General features: G+C 35.5%; 1 protein-coding gene across 1 annotated transcript in view; it reads right to left on the bottom strand.

Moving 5' to 3' along the window:
• The window catches only part of Cngb3 (cyclic nucleotide gated channel subunit beta 3), a 157,300-nt gene that overhangs the window by 76,592 nt on the left and 68,024 nt on the right, over positions 1 to 12,684 (bottom strand). The window contains exons 4-6 of the mRNA XM_071602432.1: positions 8,126 to 8,280; positions 7,167 to 7,319; positions 6,098 to 6,306 (exon numbers count right to left, since the gene is read on the bottom strand). Of these exons, the coding sequence (XP_071458533.1) occupies positions 6,098 to 6,306; positions 7,167 to 7,319; positions 8,126 to 8,280 (517 nt within the window). The remainder of the gene's footprint in view (positions 1 to 6,097; positions 6,307 to 7,166; positions 7,320 to 8,125; positions 8,281 to 12,684) is intronic.

Raw genomic sequence — 12,684 nt, 5'->3', positions numbered from 1 at the left:
CTGTTTAAAATTGATTTACTTGATTAAATGGTGATCTATCTGAGGACAGGGTTGATTTGTTTAGCAATTGTGTATAACCAAGGCCTGGAATAAACTAAGTGCCCAATAAACATCCAGTGGAAGAATATATAGGAATGAAGAAATGAATAAAAATATTTGAAGAATTTGATTTTTTTTTTTTTTGGAAAAATTTTGTCCTTGGAACTTTCTCTTTCCAAAGAGTTAGTACTGTTTTTGGTTTACTTTTATTCTTCAATTGCAACTTTTTGGTGTCCTTGGATTCTTGGACTAGCCATTTAAAGGTCAAAGTTCCCCAAGATTTGATTCTCATCTCTTTTCTCTTCATACTTACTTCTTGGGAAATTTCATCCACTTTTATATTTTCAAAGACTGGCATTTATACTGAAGCCATCAAATCTATACCTCCACCTAATATCACTTTATTGAGCCATTTGCTCCAAACCTGAATTCATCATCATTCTGCACCCCCCTTAAGCCCAGTTGTGATCCTCCTCTTCCTGCTATTATGTATTCCAGGAGCATCCTTATCTATACCAGTTAGTGACCCTAGACTACTCTTTCTCCCTTGTCTAATCAGCATCTGAGTTCAACAGATTCTTCCTAAAGTGTTCTTGGGTTCCTTCTCTCCTTTTGGCCATGACTTTCTGCCTGAGTCTTTGCTCTTCTCTGTCCATTCTTTAATGGCAGAATATTTAATAACTCTTATGTATGTCAAATTTTCTGACTACATGATTTTAAGAGAAACAGTGAGAGAAAAAAAAATCCAAGCTCCCTTTCATGGCACCAGGATCTGATTTCTCTGGCTCATTTGCCTCCTACAGCATCAAGGACACATTTTGTTAAGCAGTTATTCAAATGCCCCAGAGTTTCTCACCTTGACACCTTTGCCCATGCTCTTCCCAGAGATTAGGACACATGTTCTTTATTTTTCAGGGGCAGAAGCGTGAAGATAACTTCAACTCATATATCAAGATTTGGACCAAGTGTCTCCTCCTTCATCAGTTTTCTCTGACCTTTATAGCAACCCGGGGTCATCTTTGTCAGTTCTTGCAACATAAGATTCCAACATTTTTCTTTCGTTTGTCTGCCCTTCATAGTTGAGCTATGTAATAAAATAGGGTACATATCTGTGGCCTCTGTTTTCTTAGTTCATAATAGTGTCTGACATGTAGTAGGTGCTCAATAAATGTGCAATACATGAAGGATGAATAGGGAAGCATTAATATTCATACCTGAAAGAATTAGCACTTCATATTAGATTTATATTTATGTTTCAGTTATATGTAGGAAAAAATTTCTTTGTACTATTAATAAGTTGAAGTATTGAAACTTTGATCTATGGAAGCAGCATTGTCTAGTAATTATCATCGATGTTGTTAAAGTTCAGCTTTAAACCACGGCCAAGTAATGTCAAAGATTGATTAGTCAGCTCCTCAATTCTGGTCCCCTTTCCCCTTTTTTAACTATAGTTTTTACTCACAGACAAAAACTAAATTTTATAGAAACATATTACAACACATACACGACATGCTGACTTAATGATTTGTACTGTGAAATAAAATGGCTTACTAAGCCACAGGTAGATATAGATAGGTTTACGTTGTCTGCCTTATAAATTATGTGCCAAACTTGAATAAAATCACTCAGCTCTTTCAAAGTTTATATGGGACAGACAGACACAGTTCAAGGACTAAGCTGTTAAGTTAAACTACTACATCCCCCCTCCACCCAGGAAGGATGTTTTTAGCACATTTATCCCTTTACTTTCAGAGTTGAATAAATGTAAATGCAACTAAATCTTGCTAGATTAAATGAAAGTACCATCTAGTGATTTTAAAATCCCTCTTCTTTAGAGCACTAAATAAATTTGGCATCATTAGCCTTATGAGGATCAGCATGCTTACCAGTAACAATCAGGCACTTATTTTTAAAATGTCACCCTATTTAATTCTCTCTGTCTTTTAAGCCTCCTCATTATGCAGGCAACATTTCTTCAGGGGAGGCTTACTTTAGGAAGATATGCTAATTGCACCTAAATCCTTTTTTTAACAGTTTTTGAAGAAGCTCTACTCCGATGTTAGTATATTTACTTACTATTTACTTCTTCCAATAAACAATTCTGTAATTTTACATGGAATGGATAAAAGAAGTATTTCAACAAGAATACCATTTCAAACAACTGTAACCCAGATCAAATAATTACTTAAGGAAAGAAAATGCTTGAACCAATATTGCCATTCACTCAGTCCTACAAGTATAACTTGAGTGTATTTATTCTTCAGGTCTCTTCAGGGTAGAGAGGGAAATAAACTGAACACGTTCCTACTTTCAAGAAACTTACTATCAGGTACAAAAAACAAATGAAAAAGAAAAACAAAAAGAAAAGAAAAGGAAACCAGATATAAAACCAATGGAACAAAACTACAAACTACTTATGATAATACCAAATGTCAGAAATATGATATAAATATACCCTAAAACTGGCCACAAAGTAGTATGCTTCTAAAATGATTCTGAATGATTCTAGAACCCCCAAATTAAAAACTCCTATCATTTTTTACATCTATCTATACCCACTTACTATTGTCCTAGAACATAAAGCCTTTTCACATTTATGAAATATACAAATTTGCATTATAAATATATCTTTATATCTACAAATATCTTTATACTTTAATGTTTACATTTATAAATGCATGTTACCATATATTGTCAAATTATAAATATTTGCATTAAAAAAAGAAAGAGAGCTACATATAAAAATAGGAATAGGCAGAAAAATTTACCTGTGTGACCATCTAATCATTTAATTAATTCAACAATTTATTATGCATCTTCTGCATGCCAGGTGTGCATGCTATCTTATTTAATCTTTATGATGGATTTATAAGGTTGGCAAAATTCCCTTTTTACTGGTGAAAAAGAAAGTTTTCAGTGAAAAAGTAAATTTACTTTTTTCAAATGATGCGGTTAGTAAATTTGAGAACCCTGATCTGTTTGCTTCTACTCTATCATAATTAGGCTAATTTTCATATAACAAAATCAAGTCACAGAAATATGAGTAAAGAATATGGAATACAGAGAAGGGAATGTTTAATCTGCTTCAGGTCAGTTTAAAACAGTAATTGCGAGGATTAAGTACTAAAAGCAGTTGACTGTAACAAAGGGCCTGAGTGACATTGAACATTTCCCTGCATCCTTGTCATTGGTAGATTTATCTACCAGGGGTTGTGGATGTGAGTGTCTCATATGTAAAATAATCCCCACTATCATTTTCAACTTGAGCCCTTCCATATGTATGGGAAATTACATTCAAGATCATTTTTGTTAGTCTTGGGTTCAAAATTCTGTCCTTTGTTTAGTACCACTTTCAGACGAAAGAAATGTAATTAAATGTTGTGGAAAACTTTTAAACTTTCCTGACTCCATCTATGGTGGCTGTTAGCATCTCAGTCTGCTCTGTTCCTTTTTTCCTCTCAAGGCCTTGGAGAATTAACATTTCTATCTTCCAACCCTAGTGCAACAAGTATTAAACAACAAAGTAGGTAGTTAAACCTACTTGGCAACTGTAAGTATTTAAAATATTTGTTGAATAAATGAATGAATAATTTGGTGTTGTACACCAAAGGTAACACAGTCGGAATAAATGTAGTGAGACCTTCAGATGGGGGACACTGTGTGCATACTTTGTTCCAAAATGTAATCAAGTTTCAAAGGTTAAAACTACCTACTCTAAATTATAGAAACCATTAAACTTCTTTTGAACAAACAAAGCAATTAGTTCCTGCTCTATATTTGTAGCTTGTGATAATGCATTTTAAATAGAGCTCGTTGAGTGTGTTTTTATTGGTTATTTTTCTTGGTTTTAACATTCCATTGTGTGCAAAAGGCCTCTTAGAAAACTGAAAATAAAAGTCTTCCCTTACTGATTTTGTCATTTTCCATTTGTCAAACATTGATTTTTCTCCCCCTTTGTGCATCTAATGGAGGTTGAAATTAGTGGTGTTTTTTGGTGCTGTTTACTTCTTATTTGTACACCATCATCATCATTCATCAAGCTGCCATGAGCTCTGGGGATGGTGCTGGTGAGTTAGCTACTGCTCCCAAGTCTGCACAAGGACTATTTTCAGTAGATTTTTTTTTTTTTGCAACAGCTTTGGCTCTTGCCTTTAGAATTTCTTTTGAGGGGAGATTTTGAATACAGGGGATGTTTTCCAGAAAAAATTTTAAAAGAAAAAAAATAAGCAAAATAACTACTTTCAGCCTTTTGATAATGTAAGATCTTCTGGAGATTCAAGAAAATATTCAGAAGACTAGGGAACATGTCTATCTTTTCCAAAGATATAAATGAGCCTAAATTGCTATATACTTGGCCATCTGCTCTTCCTGCTATGATGTTGGAGGACATGTTCTGTGAAACCCTTGATGTGATTTGTGAGAAAGAGGTCGCAGTGGACATCAGTCAAAAAGGAAGCATTCTGCTGGCTATGCAGGGAAAGGGCCAAGAGTTGGGTATATGCTTGTGAAAACGTATTTTTTCTGTTTCTGTTTTGGATTAATGGGATTGACTATGAAATTCCAACGTGAGAATAAATCCAGGAGAAGGTGCTTTTTCCTAAGAGTAACAATGCTAATTCCTGAGGCAGGCCACTGTACTTGATCATAAGAAATGGGAAGTAATGAATTTGGAAAAGAAGATATCCTAGTCATTTAAAAATACAAGATAACTGTGCTGTTGTGTGCTTGTAATTTGCCCATGGCAGCCAGGTGTGTGATTCCTCTTTGTGGCATGGCTTTCTGGGTGGGGATACTAAACGCTTACTGCTCTCTCAGTCCCTTACAGCACTTTCCAATAGCATATTTTACAAATAGCATATTTTGCAAATTTTCTTTGCAGTCCTTTATGGTAGCTGTTAGCCACATGAGGTTGTTGAGCATGGGAAATATGAATAGTATGGTTGAAAAAAATCTAGATTTTTTAATGTTATTTAATTGTAATCAATTAAGATTACAATTTGAGTAGGCACTTGTGCCTGGTGGCCACTGTATTGGGCAATACAGTGAATTGACACTGATTAAAAAGCATCACAACATTTTTGCTTTTTAAGTTACGTTTTCCCAACATGACCAGGTCTAAAACCTTGACTTGATTTCTGTATTATGTGCAGGAACTATGCTTGGTGATGACTATGTAATGATACACAAGACACAGTTAGTGTCCTAAAAAAATATAGTCCAGTATATTCTCTCAACACCATGCTGTTTCTTAGAAGGTAGAGTAGACTTTAATGAGTGAAGTAATGCCCACCTTATTTAAAAATTACTGATGTGAACAGCAGACTACAATGTGATAAAAAAATTGCTTCACATGCTGTTTGAAGCTTTGTTACTAGAGCAATGTATATTGTTTTTCTTTTTTACAGTGGATAATTTATACATTTAAAAACATTACCTAGGTAAAGTATGTGTATAGTTTTGTCATTTCAGACTTCGCACTAGGTTTGTATCCTAAAGTATTATCAAATTCTGGAAAACTTGCCAACTTAAATCAGCATTTGAATCCTGGATCTGCTACTTTCTAGCTTTTGTGCGTTGAGCAAATCACCCACAATCTCCAAACCTCAGTTTATTCATCTCTAAATGGGACTGTTAATACCCCTTTTCGTGCTGTCCTTGAAAGGCGTGAAACATAATAAGTGAATAGTTAAAATAATAACGTAGCTAACATTTAATACTCCTCACTACTAGGCACAGCATTAGGCACTTTGCATACATCAATTTATTTAAACTTTCTATCAGCGTTATGAAGGTACCATTTGTATTCCTGCTTTAAAGATGAGGAAATTAAGGCACAGCTACATGCATGCTCTTCAGCACAGAGTGCACACTCAACTGTTTTTTTTTTTTTTGATTCTATCATTATTCTTATTCTTACTGATGGTGTCCTGTGCTTAAGGACCCCTCCATGCAGACATAGCTAGTTGAACATTAAATAAAATCACATTGCTAGTTTATTTTTTTGTAGACTGGTTAGATATTGTTCATTTGTTAGTTTCTTTTCTGAAACTCCACTTACTATTATTTCTCCTCCTTTTACAAACTGGATTCTGGGCTGGATAAACAGCATATCGGAAACGTAGATGATGTCACATATGATGTCCATAATAAGCCAGTAGAGTGTGTTGTCTGGTGTTTGATATGGAAAGAAGAGACGCAGGGGGATAAACCAGCAGTTCCAGTTATAAGCAATGGTGATAAGTAAGAGCCACAGAAGATAGAGTCGATCTAGAAAAACAATTGGAATCATCCAAATGTCATGGAACAAAGATTGTAAAAGAACTCTCTTGCTTAGTTTGATCAAATGGAGACACTAGCTTTTGGAGATAAGCAATTTGCATTAAGGACTCTATTAAAGATTCAATACAATTCTGCTGCTGAAGTGGGAAGCATTGTACGGTAGGAGGAAGGTAAACTGAACTTATTAACTCAGCAGTGGACAATCTCTTTCCTGTCTCATGGCCACACTTACTCTGTCCCAGTGGGTAACCATACTATATGGAGTCAGGAAAGTAGAAACCCAAGAAGTCAGAGAGACCCTGCTCAGGCCTCCCCTGCAGTTCAGCCACGGACCCCTGCAGCTCAGCCATGGAGGAACAGGTCTCTGCTCAAGCAAGGCCAAATCCTGCCAGGGCTTGTCTCTCGGGGACAGCAGACTATGTGCCCATTAAGGCCGTCTGCATCCCTTCACCTACTGCCTTCCTTTGCCCAAGGGAGACCATAGGAGGAAATTGTTTAATTAGAATAATTAACAGTGTGAAGCCCTGGAAGAAGATGGGTGCTTTATGAATGTGTGTGTGTATGTGTGTGTGTGTGTGTGTGTGTGTACATATTGCTGAGTGGTTTGGGGCCTTCTTTTCAAAGGTAATTATGTGTAAGACTGGCCGCCTTTTAAAAACAGGCAGGAATCTATTATTTCTTCTCTCCTCTAGAGAGGGGCCAATAATCCTTTGCAAATTATGTAGCTAATACATTATACTTTCTGGAAACATTCAAAACATGGTTGGGGAAAACAGATGTTCCCTGTGACTTTGGGCCACAGGAGTTCTTGGTGATAGCCATCCCTCCCAGTGGGTTGCTTGTGGTACCTGTGTGTGAATCTATGCTTCCTGGAAGTCTAATTTTTTTCAGGTACTCTCTCAGAGGAGCCTTCTGGAATTTCCAACACAACATGCCTTGGTAATCTTCCTTTTTTAGCTTAGAATCACTTTCTTGTGTTGGTGCTACAGCTGTGGGCTTTGCTTTATAGGAGAAAAAAGAAGCGATATTTTAAATAGGTTAGTGAAACTTGGCTTAATCCACAAAAATTTAGATTTGATGAATCCAGAGCATATGAAACTCTTCTTCTCTCAATACAGGGAGATGAGGCAAAACTCTCAGGATTAAAATAGTGACATTTCATTGTATGTATATCAAAACAGCATGTTTCACACTTTAAATGTATACATAAAAAATAAAGCAAAATAAAACGATAACAATTACCCAAGTAAGGGAAACATTGGAATTTGAGAAATACATGGCAAGTTTAAAAATCAGTAATAAAGTGCCACATAGGTATTACAAAACAAATGCACACCATCCAACAGGTTTTAGTTTGGTGCTTAAGTATATATCTTTCACACATATCCTTCAAATCATGGGTAAATAAAACTCAAAATAGTATTTTCAGTACGTCTTTGTCAAGCTATAAAGACTGATTTCTTTAAGCCTCACCTCTTTAAAAATAAACATATAACACATAGGTCCTTTTGAAAACTCACTCTTCCTTATAGAACTATAAGGAAGTCCTCAACTCTATCCTATGTAATTAACAATTTGATTCATATTTATCTGTTATTAAACAAACTTTCTGAAATCTCTTAGATACATGGGTGTATGCATACATTCTCAGACCCACACACATGAATGGATCACTCTCAAAATAAACTATTTGTACCTAAATCATTTGTCTCAGGATCTCTTTGAGGTATCCAAATTGCATGATCTGAAAAATACATTTCTCCTCATGACTTCCTTCTTCCTGGTACTTTAAGGGGACCATGCTTACCCTTTTGTGGGCTGGCTTCAGGTGAGGATAATTCTCCATCTATCAACTTTTTCTTGTATAGGGCTGTTCTTTGTCGCATCCTTTGCACCAGGTTGTGTAGCTGAGCATCAGCATATTCATTTATGACAGGGGCTCCAAGTGGTTTGCTCTTTGGACTTAAAGAGGAAGAAAAAAAGTAGAGTTAAAGATGGGCCCAGGAGAAGATACCCACAGGGGAGAGATTAAGTATTTTCACTTTCCTTATACATTCAATATTATTAATTTCCCCCTTTTGCAATTGAATAGAATAACCCAAACATTAACATTTAATGGGAATAGTTTTGGTGGAATATAGATTTGTCACAGAAAAATTAATATCCACAAACAGCAAATGTTAATTTTTAAAAATATCAGATCTTAATGACTGTGATTCCATCATTGAATTCTATCACTAGGAGAATAAAAGTGTAGCTTGCATGGTTGTCAGAAATCTAAGATGGTCCCAAGGTTTCCTGTGGATTGGTATCTACTTCCTGCATCATCCTGGGTACAACAAATATGGGATTTGCTCCCCTGTTTAGTTTATATGGTATAGTTCTCTTCAAAATAATGAGATTATACAGGTAGGTGGAGCTGATCTAATCACATGAGTCCTTTAGGAACAGTTTCTTCAGCTGGTGACAGCACAGGAAGTCACAAGATAACTTGAAGCACAAGATGGTTGTTAATTGAGAGAAAGCCTGCATTGTTGACTTCCAGTGAAGACACCACTGGATAAGAATTACATGAGGACTCTTAATAGGCTAAGAGTGATCTTGGCTAGTTTATAAGTAGAAAACAGGGACCTTACTTCTACAAGCACAAAGAACTGCTTTTTTATCAATAACTTGAATGTGTTAGAAGGTAAATTTTCTCTAAAGCCTCCAAATGAGAGATTTGCCTGACCTGGCACCTTGATTTCAGCCTCGTGAAACTTTAAGTAGAGAACCCAGCCAAGACCACCCATACTTCTGCTCTATGGAACTGTGAACTAATGAATAGGTGTTAAACCACTAAGTTGGAGGTAATTTGTATTAAATATTGCTGGTGTGTCTTTAATAAACTTCCTTTCCAAGAAAACACACAAACAGACTGATAGAGTATTGGATACAGACTAGTAAAGATCTGAATTTTCTTTCACATTTCTTCTAGAGATCTACTCCTTTTCTTCCACTGTCCAACACTGGGTCTACATTGGTCCATGTTGGCTGTATCCATTTTTTTTTAATATTTATTTTTTAGTTATTGGCGGACACAACATCTTTGTTTTTGTATGTGGTGCTGAGGATCAAACCCGGGCCGCACGCATGCCAGGCGAGCGCGCTACGGCTTGAGCCACATCCCCAGCCCCGGCTGTATCCATTTTTATCCATTTTGTCTCCTTACATTCATACATTTCCTTTCCTTCTCACTTCTAAACTGGAATACATGGATTTTCACATTGGAACTGTGTAACTTGCAGATTTCATTTAAGAGAATACTACTTGTATTTGTTAATGAGTTCCTTCCTATTTTCTACCTGGTCCAAGAATGTGTCACATATATAACTGTTTACAGATTCTAAGACTATTGGTGTTTTTCTCTCTTTATTTTTTTATTCTCCTAATTTATGCCTGTTTCAAGGGTCAAGTATCCTGTCTCAGTATCAAGAGTCTTCACTTAGATAAGACATTTATAAGTCTATATAAGAATGGTGAAGACTGAATTACAGTGGAAGAAAATTAGATGCATCTTAAAAAAATACAGAAATGGATGTACTCTAGGCCTATAAAGCCAGAATAACCCTTTATGATAAGAATCGGCATAGATTTCATCCTATTGATTCATTTTTCTGATAATTAAAAACATATTTCTGATATATAAAAAACATAAAATTATACATATTTATGGAATATCGTATGATGTTTTAATGAATGCTTTGATTCTTTCTTAAAATATAGTATGCTACCAAGCAGTTATTAAGCTTCTTCTTTATGTATAGCAAATATGGATGAGTTAGAGACTGGTCCTATGAGTATTCATAGAAGAATCTAAATAAATACTGAACAATAAGTAATAAGGTGTTTTAGTCAACTTTTTTCACTACTGTGACAGAGCATCTGACAAGAATAATTTTAGAGGAGGAAAAATTTGTATGGGGGCTCATGGTTTCAGAAGTCTCAGTCCATAGACAGCTGGATCCATTCCTTGGGGCATAACATAAGGCAGAACATCATGGTGGAAAAGTGTGTGGAGGAAAGTGGCTTAAGATATCACAATAAGAAGCAGACAGAGAGAGTGGTCCATTTATCAAAGACAAAATATATATCCCAAAGGCATACCCCCAGGGACCCACCTCCTCCAGCCACACAGTACCAGCCTATAGTTACCACTCAGTTAATCCCTATCAGGGGATTAATTCTCAGATGGGGTTAAGTTTCTCATAACCCAATCAGTTCACCTCTAAACCTTCTTGCACTATCTCACCCATGAACTTTTGGGGGAGACCTTATATTCAAATCAAAACATAAGGATATGTGAACATAGTACTATGCTTAGATTGAACTTGGGCTGGGCTGTTAAGGACAGGAAATTTGTTAAATCTTAAGAGATTCACAGACCTTTGACAGAAGTGAAGTACTGGACTTCTAAGCCTGGAGAGCAGTACAAAGACATGAAAGAACATGATATATTCAGCAAATATTTTGGTGCATATATGTGGATGGGGTCAGGTTCAGAGTGTGGCAAGAATGATGGTGGTTGGGTCTGGAAGCGCATGATGAGTAGAGAGAAGTTTTGCTGGTTTTATATTTCAGAGTTTGGACTTGAAGCTGTAGAGAAGAGTTAGGGCGGACTATTATGCAAATGAGGAACAGAGGCAGATAGATTTGTATTTTGGAGAATTAGCAATAATAAGAGGATGGGTGGAAGAGGGGCATCATGAAAGCATGTAGATGAAGAACACAGTTATTCTAATAGGTGACATTAGAACTGACTAAAGGGGAAGAGAGGTTAAAGAAACACTTTACAAGAACTCACAAGATTCGGTGAATTTTATGGAGTTTGGGGTAACTCAAAAAAAGAATCGGGAATGACTTCCAAATTTTTATTACAAGAGACTAGATTCATGATGATGACATGAATATAAATAGAAATCTGGAAGTCAGGTATTTCTGTGTAGCGGGTACACAAAAAAATGATTTCTTTTTGTTTATGTGTGTGTAGACTCAGTTCACAGTATTTGTAAGACCTTGTGTGATAGGTACTTTTTTGTGTGACTAAGGAGACATTCACAAATACAGTTGTGCAGAGATGGGTATCAGTCCACATGGGATATTCGAAGCAATGTGGGGATGATGTCATCGTATACTGTGAGGTTCTCAAGGTCAGAATTAAATATTTTCTTTGGACTTCACAAGCCCTAGGACAAGGTAGATTTTTAAATAATTGCTTGTTAAATAAACCTGCTACTTCTAACCTTTTGCTTGACCTTATTTGATCTTCTGCAATGATTTAAAAAAATCTATAAAAAGCAAAGTTAAGGGTTAGTGGATCATTAACTATAAAGTCCGGTATTCAAACTGTCAGATGTCTGATTCAAGCCCTAAAACCTAAAGAGAATATTTCTTCATTTCTTGAATTATCTATAAGCCCTAATTGACCCTATACTTGCCTCTTAATCATACCAGTTTGTATTGTATAAATGTACCTCACATTTAAAATGCTGAAAATAATATTAGAAACATGACAGTATTTCAAACACATGTCTATATTTCAGCTACTATAAATTTTTATTTCTGTGTTAGCTGGAACATTAATATGCTATTGTAGTTCATCTTCTCTTCTTTTTTGTTGACTTCTTTCCTAGATAATCCTCACTGGTCTTTACCTCTAATTGCATACACATAGAAGCTATGTATGTATTTTTCTTCAGGTTATTTTGTGACTGAACAGTTAAAGATAGAGATGAAGAAAGACATATTTCACTACATAAAGAACCAAGTGTGGGTAGAAGAGGAAACCAACTGATTTGCTTTAACTATTCTATTTGAACTGCATTTGATATTTCTAGTTCACACTGTATGGTTTTAAAAGAATCACTTCTCATAACTACATGATGAAAGAATTGGTAGGCAGGAAAAATATTTTACAAATTTAGATACACAAATTTTGGAAAAAATGTTTTCATATTTGGAAGGAAGATCTTATTGAATCATCTCTTATTGAGAAGTATGTATGAGATTTCTAAAATTGATTTATGTACCTGTGTGAAAGAAAGAAGAATGAATTAGTTATTGTTAAAATGAATTTTTGTGACTTTAAAAATAAGAGTACATAAAAATCTCATTAAAATTGATGAAAAAGTAGGATTATACCAGTGTTCCTCATTTCTTACAATTCAACCAGTGGTACAGGCAGAAAAACATTGTGTAATTGACAATTGTCTCTGTTGGGATTCACAGAAGCTTTTGCTCAGGTGAGAAACAGGCCTTCCTTTTTGTAAAGTGGGAAAAAGTCATCATGAAAGGAGAGATAGGAAAGAAAAGCTCATGGTTTCTAGG

Source organism: Marmota flaviventris, chromosome 15 (assembly GCF_047511675.1).
Source record: "Marmota flaviventris isolate mMarFla1 chromosome 15, mMarFla1.hap1, whole genome shotgun sequence".
Taxonomy (NCBI): domain Eukaryota; kingdom Metazoa; phylum Chordata; class Mammalia; order Rodentia; family Sciuridae; genus Marmota; species Marmota flaviventris.
The sequence above is the reverse complement of the archived record's forward strand: the minus strand, read 5'-3'. Positions and strand labels throughout refer to the sequence as shown.